This window comes from Schistocerca gregaria, chromosome 8 (genome assembly GCF_023897955.1).
Source record: "Schistocerca gregaria isolate iqSchGreg1 chromosome 8, iqSchGreg1.2, whole genome shotgun sequence".
Taxonomy (NCBI): domain Eukaryota; kingdom Metazoa; phylum Arthropoda; class Insecta; order Orthoptera; family Acrididae; genus Schistocerca; species Schistocerca gregaria.
The window spans coordinates 78,134,807-78,148,379 of record NC_064927.1 but is presented as its reverse complement, the minus strand read 5'-3'; the positions used below and the strand labels follow the sequence as shown (position 1 = coordinate 78,148,379).

The following is a 13,573-nucleotide window of genomic DNA, read 5'->3' as shown; positions in this document are numbered from 1 at the left end:
TATAGTGCAAGTCCAAGAAGTCACACCCTAGCTTGTCACACAACCTTCAAAGTCCTTGGTTCCATCCCACTGCAAATGCTGCAAATTGAGAGCTTCATTGAAACTCCATGTGCAAGGCTGGGCTTCACAACATTCTCTGTCAGTCACTGAAATGATTCAAGTATGTCCTCAGAGCCGACGAGAGACATCTTCCGTTCCAACATGCACCACCATCTGCAGTTGGTTGTAACCTGTTCCCTCAATGGCTGCTGGAATAGCCTCTTCAACAAGCTGAATGGGGCCCTCATGCATACACAGTGTGCACTTTGTGTCCTTTCCTGTCCATTGATACCAGTTTCCAAAAGGGTACCATCGTTTGGTGTACGTTTGAAGTGCTGGCCATTAACAGACCAGAACTGTTTTGCATTTGCCTCCTCTTGACACTGGACAAAACAAGTTTCCCCAAAACAAGTGAAGTGAGTCCCACTGGTTCAGTTTTAGTTTTAGTGAAATTGTTCATTAGGGGGATTGGTAAAACATCATGAGTCCTCCCTGGTCCCCATACCCCCCTGTATAGGATGCGTAGGTCCATCATTGACACACCACTCCCAGTCAAATGGACGAGTAATGACAGATCCTGTACTTTCTGCAGAAGAGACAGGATTCACAGGAGAGCATTGAAATCAACTGGTCAGTAAATACATCTGCTCCTGTCACTCACTCTGTTACAGTGACACAGTAAAGTACTTGGGACCAAGCAAGGCGGTAGGTGGACATGTGACAGCAACCAATCGGTGCATCTAACTCACTTTTTCTCACATTTCCTGTGATGGACAGTATTCCTCCCCATTAACAAGGGTCTGGTCTGCATCAGTCCTAGAAATGTTTTCCAGGCCACTTTTATTTTGCCAGCCTGTATTAGAACAACAGTACAAAATCTCCAGCATAGTGGTGCTTGAAGAACATGGGAAGGGATCACACAGAATTGACATGGGTCAGTAGTGGGGGGTCATCTTTTCTGATAATGCACTGTTTGACTGACACCTGACAATCATCAGAAAATGTGGAGATAGCTAGGGACTGATGCACATCTCAGGCCTGCAGTCCACAGGTTCAGTAGGGAGGAGAGTTGTGTTGGCCAGAATGACATACAAATGTCTGACACCTCTCATTTCTATCAATGGTAATGTGAAGGTTACATAGTATCAGGAATGGTTTCTCCAAACTATTTTTCAACCTCAAAATCAATCTTTCCACAATGAGACAGTCTTTAAAAACTTCTTTCAGAAATAGTCACCCTGCTTTTCAAAAGCTAGGAATTTTGCACCTGAAACTTCCTTGTACATTAGAATTTGCTGTTCTAAGGCAGTACTCTTATTAACTGTAACACCTCACAACACAACCACACTACTCCTTTTTTGCTAGTGCCCCTTCTTCTACTTTCCAATCTTCACCATAGTTCTACTGTATACACGACCACACAACTCCTTTTTTGCTAGTGCTCCTTCTTCTACTTTCCAATCTTCACCATAGTTCTACTGTATACACGACCACACAACTCCTTTTTTGCTAGTGCTCCTTCTTCTACTTTCCAACCTTCACCCTAGTTCTACTGTATACATTGTAACATAACCTCTCTCACATCACCTGTTGATTTTCACCCATTTCGTAATAGATTCTTTTAATAAGCTTCAAGAGGAGTAGGATTTATAAATAACTTTTTCACTTATCTACTTTTATCATAGTTGGCTCCAGTTTTCAGGTCCAGGGGTTGATTCTTGAGGCTGAAATTTTTTGACTTTCTAGTTTCTCTGGTTCCAATTGAAAATGACTGTATGACATTGTTGGCCAGGAGGCCCCTTCAGGGAGCTCAGCTGCTGCATTGCAAGTCCTTTTTAGGTGATGCCACATCAGTGACTTGTGAGTCAATGATGATGAAGGACACACAACACCCAGTCCCCTGCTGGGAATCGAACCCATGCCCCCTGCGTAGTAGGCAGTTATGCTATGGAGAATTGCCTGTTTTTATTTTTATTTTCATTTTTTCACATTTATCTACATCACATCATATTTATAATCTCCACTTTTAAATAAAAAATTACATTGTTATTGCCAAAATTAAACACATGTCCAATGACATCAGAGGCATAATCACTATTAGCTCATTCTGTGGTACTAACAACATTCCAAAGAGTTTACAAACTTTTTAGACAAATGTATACAATTATTTTACAAATGAATTCAGAAATAAATTCAATAGTTAGTCTCAGATTGTGCAATTAAGAATAGGAATTTTATGTATGCCAGATATTTCATAATTTCAAATGTTTCTAAAAGAAAAGTAATTTTAATTGTACATACAGAGCTAGTACATATAGATTGTAACAACAAAAATAAATTAATCTCTTTTTATACATTTTAGCCTGAAATATACCAGGTCATGAACAAAAATCATACAAAATTCTTTTAGAAAAACAGCTGAGATAATATTAACCTGTTTAAAAGGAGGAAAGTATTTTTGGCATCAATAATTTTTGTTGAAGAAAGGTATGTTAGAGGAGGGTACCCCTTTACAACATGCCATCTTCTTCGTTTTTGGCTTCTTTTTTCGGCAGTTGCCGCAAAGAAAAAAGTAATTAACCAATACAACTTCTCCTGTATACCTCATTGAGCTATCACTTACAGGGAAAAATGTATTGTGGAAAACTGGTTTAACAAGAGCCTAGCAGACTAGTGTGTGCAACTTTCTAAAGAAAATTAGCTGTAAAAGGTCTGGTTCTCAGTTGAACAGCATACAGCTTTCATCTGCAAGGAAGTTATGAAGTAGAGCTCAAATTGCTTGCTAATGAAAGATTAATTACAAATATTTTAGAATTAACAGCATTATGAGTCAATGGCAGAGATCATGTGTACATGAGGTTTGCTTGCTTGTGTGAATATGTGTGTGTGTGTGTGTGTGTGTGTGTGTGTGTGTGTGTGTGTGTGTTTGTTTTCTTTGCTGAAGAAGGAGGCTTCACAAAAAGCTTTAATATATAAGTCTTTTCATAGTGCCTGGCTGCAACAGTGCAGGTCGCCTTTATGATGAATAGAAATCTATCTTTTTTTCTGATATTGTTGATATTCCAACCTAGAGTTTCCAATATCTAAAACAGACAATGTTACACAGATGTGATTTTCTGCACAATCCATTTCTTACAGTTTGGTACCCTGTATTAACTAGTCCCATTTTCCAAACAGACTGTTAGGAGATTCTCCATGAGAACTATATACATACAAAATACAAATGAATGTTTCTCAACCTAACCATCCAACAACTTGCTGAGACCAGACTTGTTCCCTTCAATATTAAACACATTGTTGAGATTGTACATAGCACAAGACTTTGAGCGTTTTTCCAACTGTATCATGTTACGATGATGTTTGTGAATAATGTCATGAAATGTGAGCCAATCACATCATGGCTTCATGAAATTCATCATGTTTCAAATGTGATGGCTGGCAGTGTCCATCTGACACCATAACGAGTTTGCATCCTTTGCTGACGTTTTTCATTGGTTATCAGTCTCCTCAACTGTGATGTCTTGTGCCTACAACAAATATTTTTCTTCACTAGCTCTGTCAGCACATCACACAGCTAAACATAGAAAATAAAGCCTAACACTACTACTGTAATGTATATAAATTTGTATGACTAAATGAATTTCAAGTGGTTACATTGTGGAGGAAAACTCTTACCAATTTTATCTTTTGCTACAAATGACAAGACAACCCACAGTGATAAATACTCAGTTTTTAACAAGTAATCTTATTTATTACAATACATTGTACACTTGCTGCCTGTTCATTAGCCAGTAATTTTCATTTTTAGTTATGTAGATTTCTATGATTAAATAACAACTTCCATGACCTACACTATATGAGTGTAACATTTTCTCTTTGAAGCACATTTGCCAATGCATGCTGGGTTAAAATTGGGAGCAAAAATGTATGACAATTTAGATGTGAAATCTATAGTAGAAAAAGCAGCACTGGGGTAAGATGGCGAGTTTGTTGTTGTTGTTGTCTTCAGTCCTGAGACTGGTTTGATGCAGCTCTCCATGATACTCTATCCTGTGCAAGCTTCTTCATCTCCCAGTACCTGCTACAACCTACATCCTTCTGAATCTGCTTAGTGTATTCATCTCTTGGTGTACGATTTTTACCCTCCACCCTGCCCTCCAGTGCTAAATTTGTGATCCCTCGTTGTCTCAGAACATGTCCTACCAATCGGTCCCTTCTTCTTTTCAAGTTGTGCCACAAACTTCTCTTCTCCACAATCCTATTCAATGCTTCCTCATTAGTTATGTGATCTACCCATCTAATCTTCAGCATTCTTCTGTAGCACCACATTTCAAAAGCTTCTATTCTCTTCTTGTCCAAACTATTTATCATCCATGTTTCACTTCCATGCATGGCTACACGCCATACAAATACTTTCAAAAACGACTTCCTGTCACTTAAATCTGTACTCGATGTTAACAAATTTCTCTTCTTCAAAAGTGCTTTCCTTGCCATTGCCAGTCTACATTTTATATCCTCTCTACTTCGACCATCATCAGTTATTTTGCTCCCCAAATAGCAAAACTCCTTTACTACTTTAAGTGTCTCATTTCCTAATCTAACTCCCTCAGCATCACCCTACTTAATTCGACTACATTCCATTATCCTTGTTTTTCTTTTGTTGATGTTCATTTTATACCCTACCTTCAGGACACTGGCGAGTTTAGAACCCGATTTTTAACTGCCAGACATTTCACAGGGCAATTGTGGACTCTGACCACAAGTCATTCATGATGAACTATAGATTAAAAATGAAGAAACTGCAGAAAGATAGGGGACTAAGGAAATGGCATGTGGACAATTTGAAAGAAGCAGAAGTTATTAAGAGTTCCAGAGGGAACAGTACACAATGATTGACTTGGACCATGGGAAAAGAACACAGTAGAAGATAAATGTGTAGTAGAAATCATTGGATAACACAGGATATCAGAATTTAATTGACGAAAGGAGAAAATACAAAAATGTAGCAAATGAAACAGGCAGAAGGGAATACGAAGGTCTCAACAATGAGATTGACAGGTAGCGCAAAATTCATAAGCAGGAATGGTTAGAGGACCAATATAAGGATTTAGCAGCATATTCCACTAGGGAAAAGATAATATACTGTCAATAGGAAAATTAAAGAGGCATTTGGAGAAAAAAAGACACAGCTGTATGAATATCAAGCACTCACATGGAAAAACCACTATTAAGGAAACTAGTGGAAGATGTAAGAAGTATGAATAGGGCCCATACATGGGAGCGATAACCTTGAGGGCAATATTATACACTCCTGGAAATTGAAATAAGAACACCGTGAATTCATTGTCCCAGGAAGGGGAAACTTTATTGACACATTCCTGGGGTCAGATACATCACATGATCACACTGACATAACCACAGGCACATAGACACAGGCAACAGAGCATGCACAATGTCGGCACTAGTACAGTGTATATCCACCTTTCGCAGCAATGCAGGCTGCTATTCTCCCATGGAGACGATCGTAGAGAGGCTGGATGTAGTCCTGTGGAACAGCTTGCCATGCCATTTCCACCTGGCACCTCAGTTGGACCAGCTTTCTGGACAGGGTAGTTGACTTACACCTTCTAGAGCACGTTGGGTGGCACGGGATACATGCGGACGTGCATTGTCCTGTTGGAACAGCAAGTTCCCTTGCCGGTCTAGGAATGGTAGAATGATGGGTTCGATGACGGTTTGGATGTACCGTGCACTATTCAGTGTCCCCTCGACGATCACCAGAGGTGTACGGCCAGTGTAGGAGATCGGTCCCCACACCATGATGCTGGGTGTTGGCCCTGTGTGCCTCGGTCGTATGCAGTCCTGATTGTGGCGCTCACCTGCATGGCGCCAAACACGCATACGACCGTCATTGGCACCAAGGCAGAAGCGACTCTCATCGCTGAAGACGACACGTCTCCATTCGTCCCCCCATTCACGCCTGTCGCGACACCACTGGAGGCGGGCTGCACGATGTTGGGGCGTAAGCAGAAGACGGCCTAACGGTGTGCGGGACCGTAGCCCAGCTTCATGGAGACGGTTGCAAATGGTCCTCGCTGATACCCCAGGAGCAACAGTGTCCCTAATTTGCTGGGAAGTGGCGGTGTGGTCCCCTGCGGCACTGCGTAGGATCCTACGGTCTTGGCGTGCATCCGTGCATCACTGCGGTCTGGTCCCAGGTCGACGGGCACATGCACCTTCCGCCGACCACTGGCGAACACATCGATGTACTGTGGAGACCTCACGCCCCATGTGTTGAGCAATTCGGTGGTACGTCCACCCGGCCTCCCGCATGCCCACTATATGCCCTCGCTCAAAGTCCGTCAACTGCACATATGGTTCACGTCCACGCTGTCGCGGCATGCTACCAGTGTTAAAGACTGCGATGGAGCTCCGTATGGCACGGCAAACTGGCTGACACTGACTGGCGGCGGTGCACAAATGCTGCGCAGCTAGCACCATTCGACGGCCAACACTGCGGTTCCTGGTGTGTCCGCTGTGCCGTGCGTGTGATCATTGCTTGTACAGCCCTCTCGCAGTGTCCGGAGCAAGTATGGTGTGTCTGACACGCCGGTGTCAATGTGTTCTTTTTTCCATTTCCAGGAGTGTAGAAATGAAAAGGGACATGGACAAAGATGAGATCAGAGATATGATACTGCAAGAAAAATTTGACAGAGCACTGAAGATTCATATTGAAACAAGGCCCTGGGAATAAAACTACTAATAGCCTTGGGAGAGCCAACCATGTCAAACCTCTTCCACCTGGTATGCTAAATGTATGAAACAAGCAAAATACCACCAAATTTCAAAAAGAATGTAATAATTCCAGTTACAAAGAAAGCATGTACTGATAGGTTTGAAAATCACCAAAAGTTTAATAAGTCATGGTTACAAAATACTAACACAAATAATTTATAGAAGACATGAAAAACTGGTAAGAACTGACTTCAGGAAAGATCAGTTTTGATTCTAGAGAAATGTTGGACCATGTGAGGTAATACTGACCTCATGACTTTTTGTAGAAGATACATTAAGGAAAGGAAAACCTACATTTATATCATTTGTAGACCTAGAGAAAGTCTTTACAATGTTGACTGGAATAACCTGTCTGAAATTCTGAAGGAAGCAGGGCTAAAATATAGGGAGTGAAAGACTATTTACAACTTGTGCAGAAACTTTTTCATGTAACAAAGAAATCTCCCAAACAGTCGAGCAAATTGAGAAGTTATTTTATTGTATTTTCACTACCAATTTCAGCAATACAATATGCCACCTTCAGGTTCCATATGGACTTCTGAAAAATGATTGATATTGGTGTACTGCGGCCATCTATTTCTGGATGTCATGAATTCTCAAGTGCATCCTAGTTGCAGTAAAGTATTGGAAGGTAGCACATGAGAATTCATGACGTCCAGGAACAGGTGGCCCCAGTATACCAATATCAATAATTTTTCAGAAGTTCATATGGAACCTGAAGATGGCATATTGTATTGCTGTATTGCTGAAATTGGTATGCCACCTTCAGGCCCCATATGCACCTCTCAAAGATTATCAATATGCCAATATTGATAATTTTTGAGAGGTGCATATGCGGCCTGAAGATGACATACTGAATTGCCAAAACTGGTAGCGAAAATAAAATAACTTCACAATTTGCAAGGCTGTTTGGAGATTTTCTTTGTTAAATACTTGACCATCCACTGTCCCATATCCATGATGGTTCAACAGAGACTGTACAGAAACTGGGTGGCAGTTGTAAGAATTGAGAGGTGTGAGTGGTTGAGAAAGGAGTGAGACAGGGTTGTAGCCCGTGGCCAATGTTATTCTATTTATACATTGAGCAAACAGTAAAGGAAATCAATAGAAAACATGGAGAAGCAATTAAAGTTCAGGGAGAAGAAATAAAAATCTTTGAAGTTTGCTGACAAGATTGTAATTCTGTCAGAGACAGCAAAGGACTTGGATGAGTGGTTCAGCAGAGTGGACAGTATCATGAAAGAAGGAATAAGATGAATAACAAAAAACTCACAGCAACAATAATGGAATGTAGGTGAATCAAATCAGGTGATGTTGGGGGATTAGATTAGAAAATGAGACAATTAGATTAGTAGATGAGTTTTGCTATTTGTGCAGCAAAATAACTGGTGATGGTCAAAGTAGCCAGGATATAAAATGTTGACTGACAACAGAAAGGAAATGTTTCTGAAAAAGAGACATTTCGTAACACTCAATTTGGATTTAGGTTGGAGAGGAAATCTACATTACGCAAGACACCTTTGTGCTGAAACGTGTCAGAGTGAAAACAAAGCTTCAAAGGTGTCTTGCATAAGATATAATTCCTCTACAGTATTCTTAAAAAGCACAGAAATAATAATTACTGCAATATTCACAAGATGATTATGAATTTTGGTGTTAGAAAGACTTTTCTGAAAATATTTGTATTGAGTCTAGCCATGTTTGAAAGTGAAGAACAGGTGATAACCAGTTAGCGCTAGAAGAGAACAGAAGCTTTTGAAATGTGGTGCTGCAGAAGAATGCTGAAGATTAAATGGCTAGATTGCATAACTAATGAGGATGTACTGAATAGAATCAGAAAGTAATTTTTGTGCACAAGCTAAATAAAAGAAGGGATTGGTTGAAAGAATGCATTCAGAGACATTAAGGGATCACCAGTTTAACACTGGACAAAAGCGAGGGGGATAAAAATCATAGACTGAGAGCAAGAGATGAATACAGTAAGCAAATTCCAAAGGGGGTAATTTGCAATAGTTATTTGGTGTTGGAGAGGTTTACACAGGATAGAGTAGCATGGAGAGCTGCATGAAAGAACTCTTTGGCCTGAGAACCACAGCAATAACATCTAGCTGACTCATAGATGATAATCTGAATGAAACTGGTTATCTGTGAATACGTACACATTACAATAACTTTTGGTGGTTCCACAATACTCTTCGTTAAATAGTGAAATGTGACTGGAACTGTTAAAGAAAACTTAACTGGAATTCACCAGTAAACTATCAAAAGATGAATTGCAGTCCAGGTGGAAAAGAAAAAAAATGCCACGAATGATGCTCCCAATACTGAAGTGCAGCATAATGGCAAATGTTACAGCAATACAATACTCCATTTTCAGGCTCCATATAGACCTCTCTGCATACCACCAACAACTAGGAAAAACAATGAACACAAATGAACTTCTGAAATCAAGGTAGCAATATTTTTCTTGCTAACTAAGTCATTATTATTCACTGATAAATGAAATTACCCCAACTCATGTCATTTAAGCCTCCAGCAATCTTTTAAAATTGCTGATACTTTTGTGTGTCTTGTGATGGTGTTCTACAACAAACATTTCATTTTAAATTTAAAAAGCTAAGAATTTTTTAAAGTATTGTGTTTTGTTTCTGAAAGGCGTACCTGGAAGCCAAGGACGATGATAGATATGAGGCTCAGGCTGAGGCTGGAATTTCCATTAACTATGTTGTCCAAGTCCACATTTTCCAGGTGGACCTGCTGGTCACTCAGGAAGTTGAAGAGTTTTTGCACAATCTGCAGGCAGTGGATGGACATCTTTGTTTTAGTTCAGGATACATAAAAATGAGTACATAGTTTTTCCTACACAAAATTTACAAAGTTTAGAATGACTGAAATCTGTGCTACAGAGTTGGGTGAAATATCATTTGCACTTATATAACACAGTTTGCAATAATATTTTGTCCAAAAAGTATAAATATCTACCATTAAGGCAGTTAACAAAAAAAAGTGATTTATGAAAAAGAATAAATAGACAATTGGCCAACAGATATTTTTGAAACTGAACATGTTACCACATTCATTCTAATCCAGCCACAAATAAATCAAAGGCACTGGCTGAAGAAAAACGTAAAAGGAAACTTTCATGAGGCAAAATATCCACGTGAATATCTTCTTGAGAAAGTTTTAAGAAAGGAAGAAGATAAAGTATATGTTAAATGGTTAGGATTTGATAATTCACATAATACTTGGGTTAGTAAGGATAATGTTATTTTATAACTTGTTTAGTACTTTCTTTTTTTGTTGATATAATTAAAGAATACAGAGCAGATACAATCTAAAGACTGCTTTAGCTATTCCAGATCCATTAATTTAAAAACAGTATTGGGTTGTGAATTGTGAGGAAGGCCCCGTAATATCAATAAAAAATCTTGAACCACAAGTTATTGTTGTCCTCACTTAACATAAATATTTCTTTATTATTATTTTGAATATAAAAAACTATTATCCATTTTTTATTAGTTTTATTTTTCAAAGTGAAAAAACCAATTAATCTTTATCCAATAATCTGAAATATTATATTATGTTTTATAATTATTTTGGTTAGTGATTTGCTCACTGATATATATCACTATATATTTTACAATGCTTTTTCATTATAAGCTATACCCGGCAAATCACTAGATCACTAACGCTTGTAAAACTCATTCATTAACAAAAACACATATTTAAAGGGGTGAGTAGATTGCACACCTGTATATTATTGAATATTTGTCTACATTTTTCTTTGTCATGTTCTTTTTGTGTGTTTTTATATTCTATCATATCGGCAACATCTTGATCATTAAAGTGTAGATCATTTGCATTATCACCCACAAGATCATCTTCGGAACTTGTGCACAGTCGCCAGCATCGGACATTGCTACACTCGCTATGGCACCACAACATCTGGCGCCGCCAGTAGTCTGCAAGTATCCCTTTGAGTGGCACAATCTTGTTCTTTCCAGGGTTTATGGCAACTGTGGACACTGGGAAAAGTGCAGGATTGGCTCTTATATGTACTTGATTGCAGGTCCTGATGGTTTGCAACACTGCCACTGGAATCAAATTTGCACGTGTCATTTGCCCTGAGACCCTGCTCTTCCCCAAGATTCATGGCCTTATGGGACCATGCGGGCTTTGCAGCAGCCCGCTGTTGCCACAAGGGTACCGCAGGAGGAGCGGATAGATGATGCGCCATCGCCTCTGCTGTCCCCGCTTGCAGACACAATAGATGTGGACCCATCGTTGCCATTGCCATCACTGTCATCGTCACAAAAAACGCACTTAGGCATGGATGAGTGGCCAGGCAGCAGTTTTCTGGAGGACATTCAAGTTGCCTCACAAGCCAGATGGTGTGGTACGGTCGGAAGTATGCTGTGCTGTCTTCCATATCCTCCAGTCACACTCCCGGCTCATATCTCATCTCCAGCATCCTGCCTCCTCCTCCTCCTCCTCTCCCTCCTCCCCCCCCCCCCTTGTTGTGTCGTTTGCATCCTCTCTTCACGACAACAGAGTGGCATTGGGTGTGGGGGGGGGGGGGGAGGGGGGAGGAAGGGGAATGTGATGCCATAAGCTGTCACCAGCACAATGGTCAGCAAAGATGAAGTTCGAAGATTGATTAGTAGGTGCTGGGTCAAGCACGCCTATCACAAGAGAGGCCAGAGACGCATGCACAAGCAACATGCCACCCAATGCCCTCTTGACAGCATGTGTTTAGGCCGCCGCTGCTGAGCAAAGGGCCTCACTCACTCAGTAAGTATCTGTAAGTACACTCGCAGAGCAGGTTTGGTTCGTCACAGGCTATGACAGTGCGTAGCAACCAGATGAGTTACTACAGCAGGACTAGTTTATCTCAGAGACACTTGCACTTTACATCACTCTGCAAGATGGCTATTACTGATGAGCTTGTACCACAACACATGGAATTTATAATTTTCATGAATGAGAAATTCGCATGGAGTGTTGTAGGGACAGGGGACAGGAGTATATTGAAGGAAGCAATAACTAAATGTTTTATAGCAATAGACCCGTTATACTATAGCCAAACCTCGGACATGTACAACCAGAGCCGTGGAACACAGCAGCCTGAAAAAGACTGCTCTTGCTGCTACCATTTTAGTAGAAGATTTGCAGGAGAGTGCCATAATTTTAATCTGCGTAGATTCGTAAGACTTGGAAAAATTTTTGAAGCTTCGTGTTGGGTACTTCATGGACAGCCACTAGCCAGTTGCCTTTCTTCCTGTTGAGGTTGTGTACACTTTTCACGCCACATAACTCTGGACGTACAGATAATGCATTTATACTGAAACGCCGAAGAAACTGGTATAGGCATGCATATTCAAGTACAGTGAGACGTAAACAAGCAGAAGACAGCGCTGGAGTTGGCAACGCCTTTATAAAAGAACAAGTGTCTGGCGCAGTTGTTAGATCGGTTACTGTTGCTACAGACAGGTTATCAAGATTTAAATGAATATGAACGTGATATTATAGTCGGTGCATGAGCAATGGGACGCACAATCTCCGAGGTAGCGATAAAGTGGGGATATTCACGTACGACCAATTCACAAGTGTGCAGTGAATATCAGGAATCCAGTAAAACATCAAAATTCCGACATCGATGCGGTCAGAAAAAGATCCTGCAAGAACAGAACCAAAGACGATTGAAGAGAATCGTTCAACGTGCCTGAAGCGCCATCCTTCAGCAAATTGCTACAGACATCAATGCTGGGCTATCAACAACTGTCAGCATGAGAACCCTTCAGCGAAACATCATCGACATGGGCTTTCGTAGCCGAAGCTCCACTCGTGTACGTTTGATGACTTCATGGCACAGAGCATTACGCCTTGACTCAGCCCATTAACACCGACATTGGACTGTCGCCGACTGGAAACATGTTGCCTGATCGGACGAGTCTCGTTTCAAATTGTATCCAGCGGATGGACGTGTAGGGATATGGAGACAACCTGATGGATCCATGAACCCTGCATGTCAGCAAAGGACTGTTCAAGATGGTGGAGGCTCTGTAACGGTGTGGGACGTGTGCAGTTGGAGTGATGTGGGACCCCTGATACGTCTAGGTATGACTCTGATAGGTGACACGTACGTAAGCATCTTTTCTGGTCACATGCATCCACTCATGTCCATTGTGCAGTCCGACGGACTTGGGCTATTTGTTGTGTACATAGTTCCGCGTAGTCAGCGCGTACACAACTTTCCCACTAGAGCGTGCCCCGCTAAGCATAACAGTGCAGGCGCAGCGCTCGTCCGTCTCCACACTACGAGATGGCGCTGTCTTAGAGACGGACCAAATTCTGCTTCCGCCAATCCACGTATTAATATGTAATGCAGCCATTGAGATTGCTGCTAATGTAGAACCTTTTCTCCCCTCGGATCACACTCTTGCAGAGATACCTGAGTGCACGAGGCATTATAACGAGTGTGCTCCCTGCCGCCGTTGGATAAGCAGCTGCAGCAGCAAGTCGTAAAACCCTAGCTTACTTATTTGTTACATAGTTTAATTAATTTCTTTGCGTGTTTTTGGGTACTTGCATTGTTTAATTCGTATATTTCGGGCGTATTATAGTATTTGAGGGTTGTAGCATCGCGCCTTAGTACCTGAATAGTGTAAATTCGCGTAGTCGTCTGTCTTCTGTTTTTGTTGTGAACGGCCAGAGTCGGTTGGCCAGTCAGTGTGCTCCC

At 40.9% G+C, this 13,573-nt stretch overlaps 1 protein-coding gene across 1 annotated transcript in view; it reads right to left on the bottom strand.

Annotated features, from left to right (window-relative positions):
• The window catches only part of LOC126285029 (uncharacterized), a 91,431-nt gene extending 81,783 nt beyond the window's left edge, over positions 1-9,648 (bottom strand). The window contains exon 1 of the mRNA XM_049984354.1: positions 9,496-9,648. Coding sequence (XP_049840311.1) covers positions 9,496-9,648 — 153 coding nt within the window. The remainder of the gene's footprint in view (positions 1-9,495) is intronic.
• Positions 9,649-13,573: the final 3,925 nt, after the last annotated feature.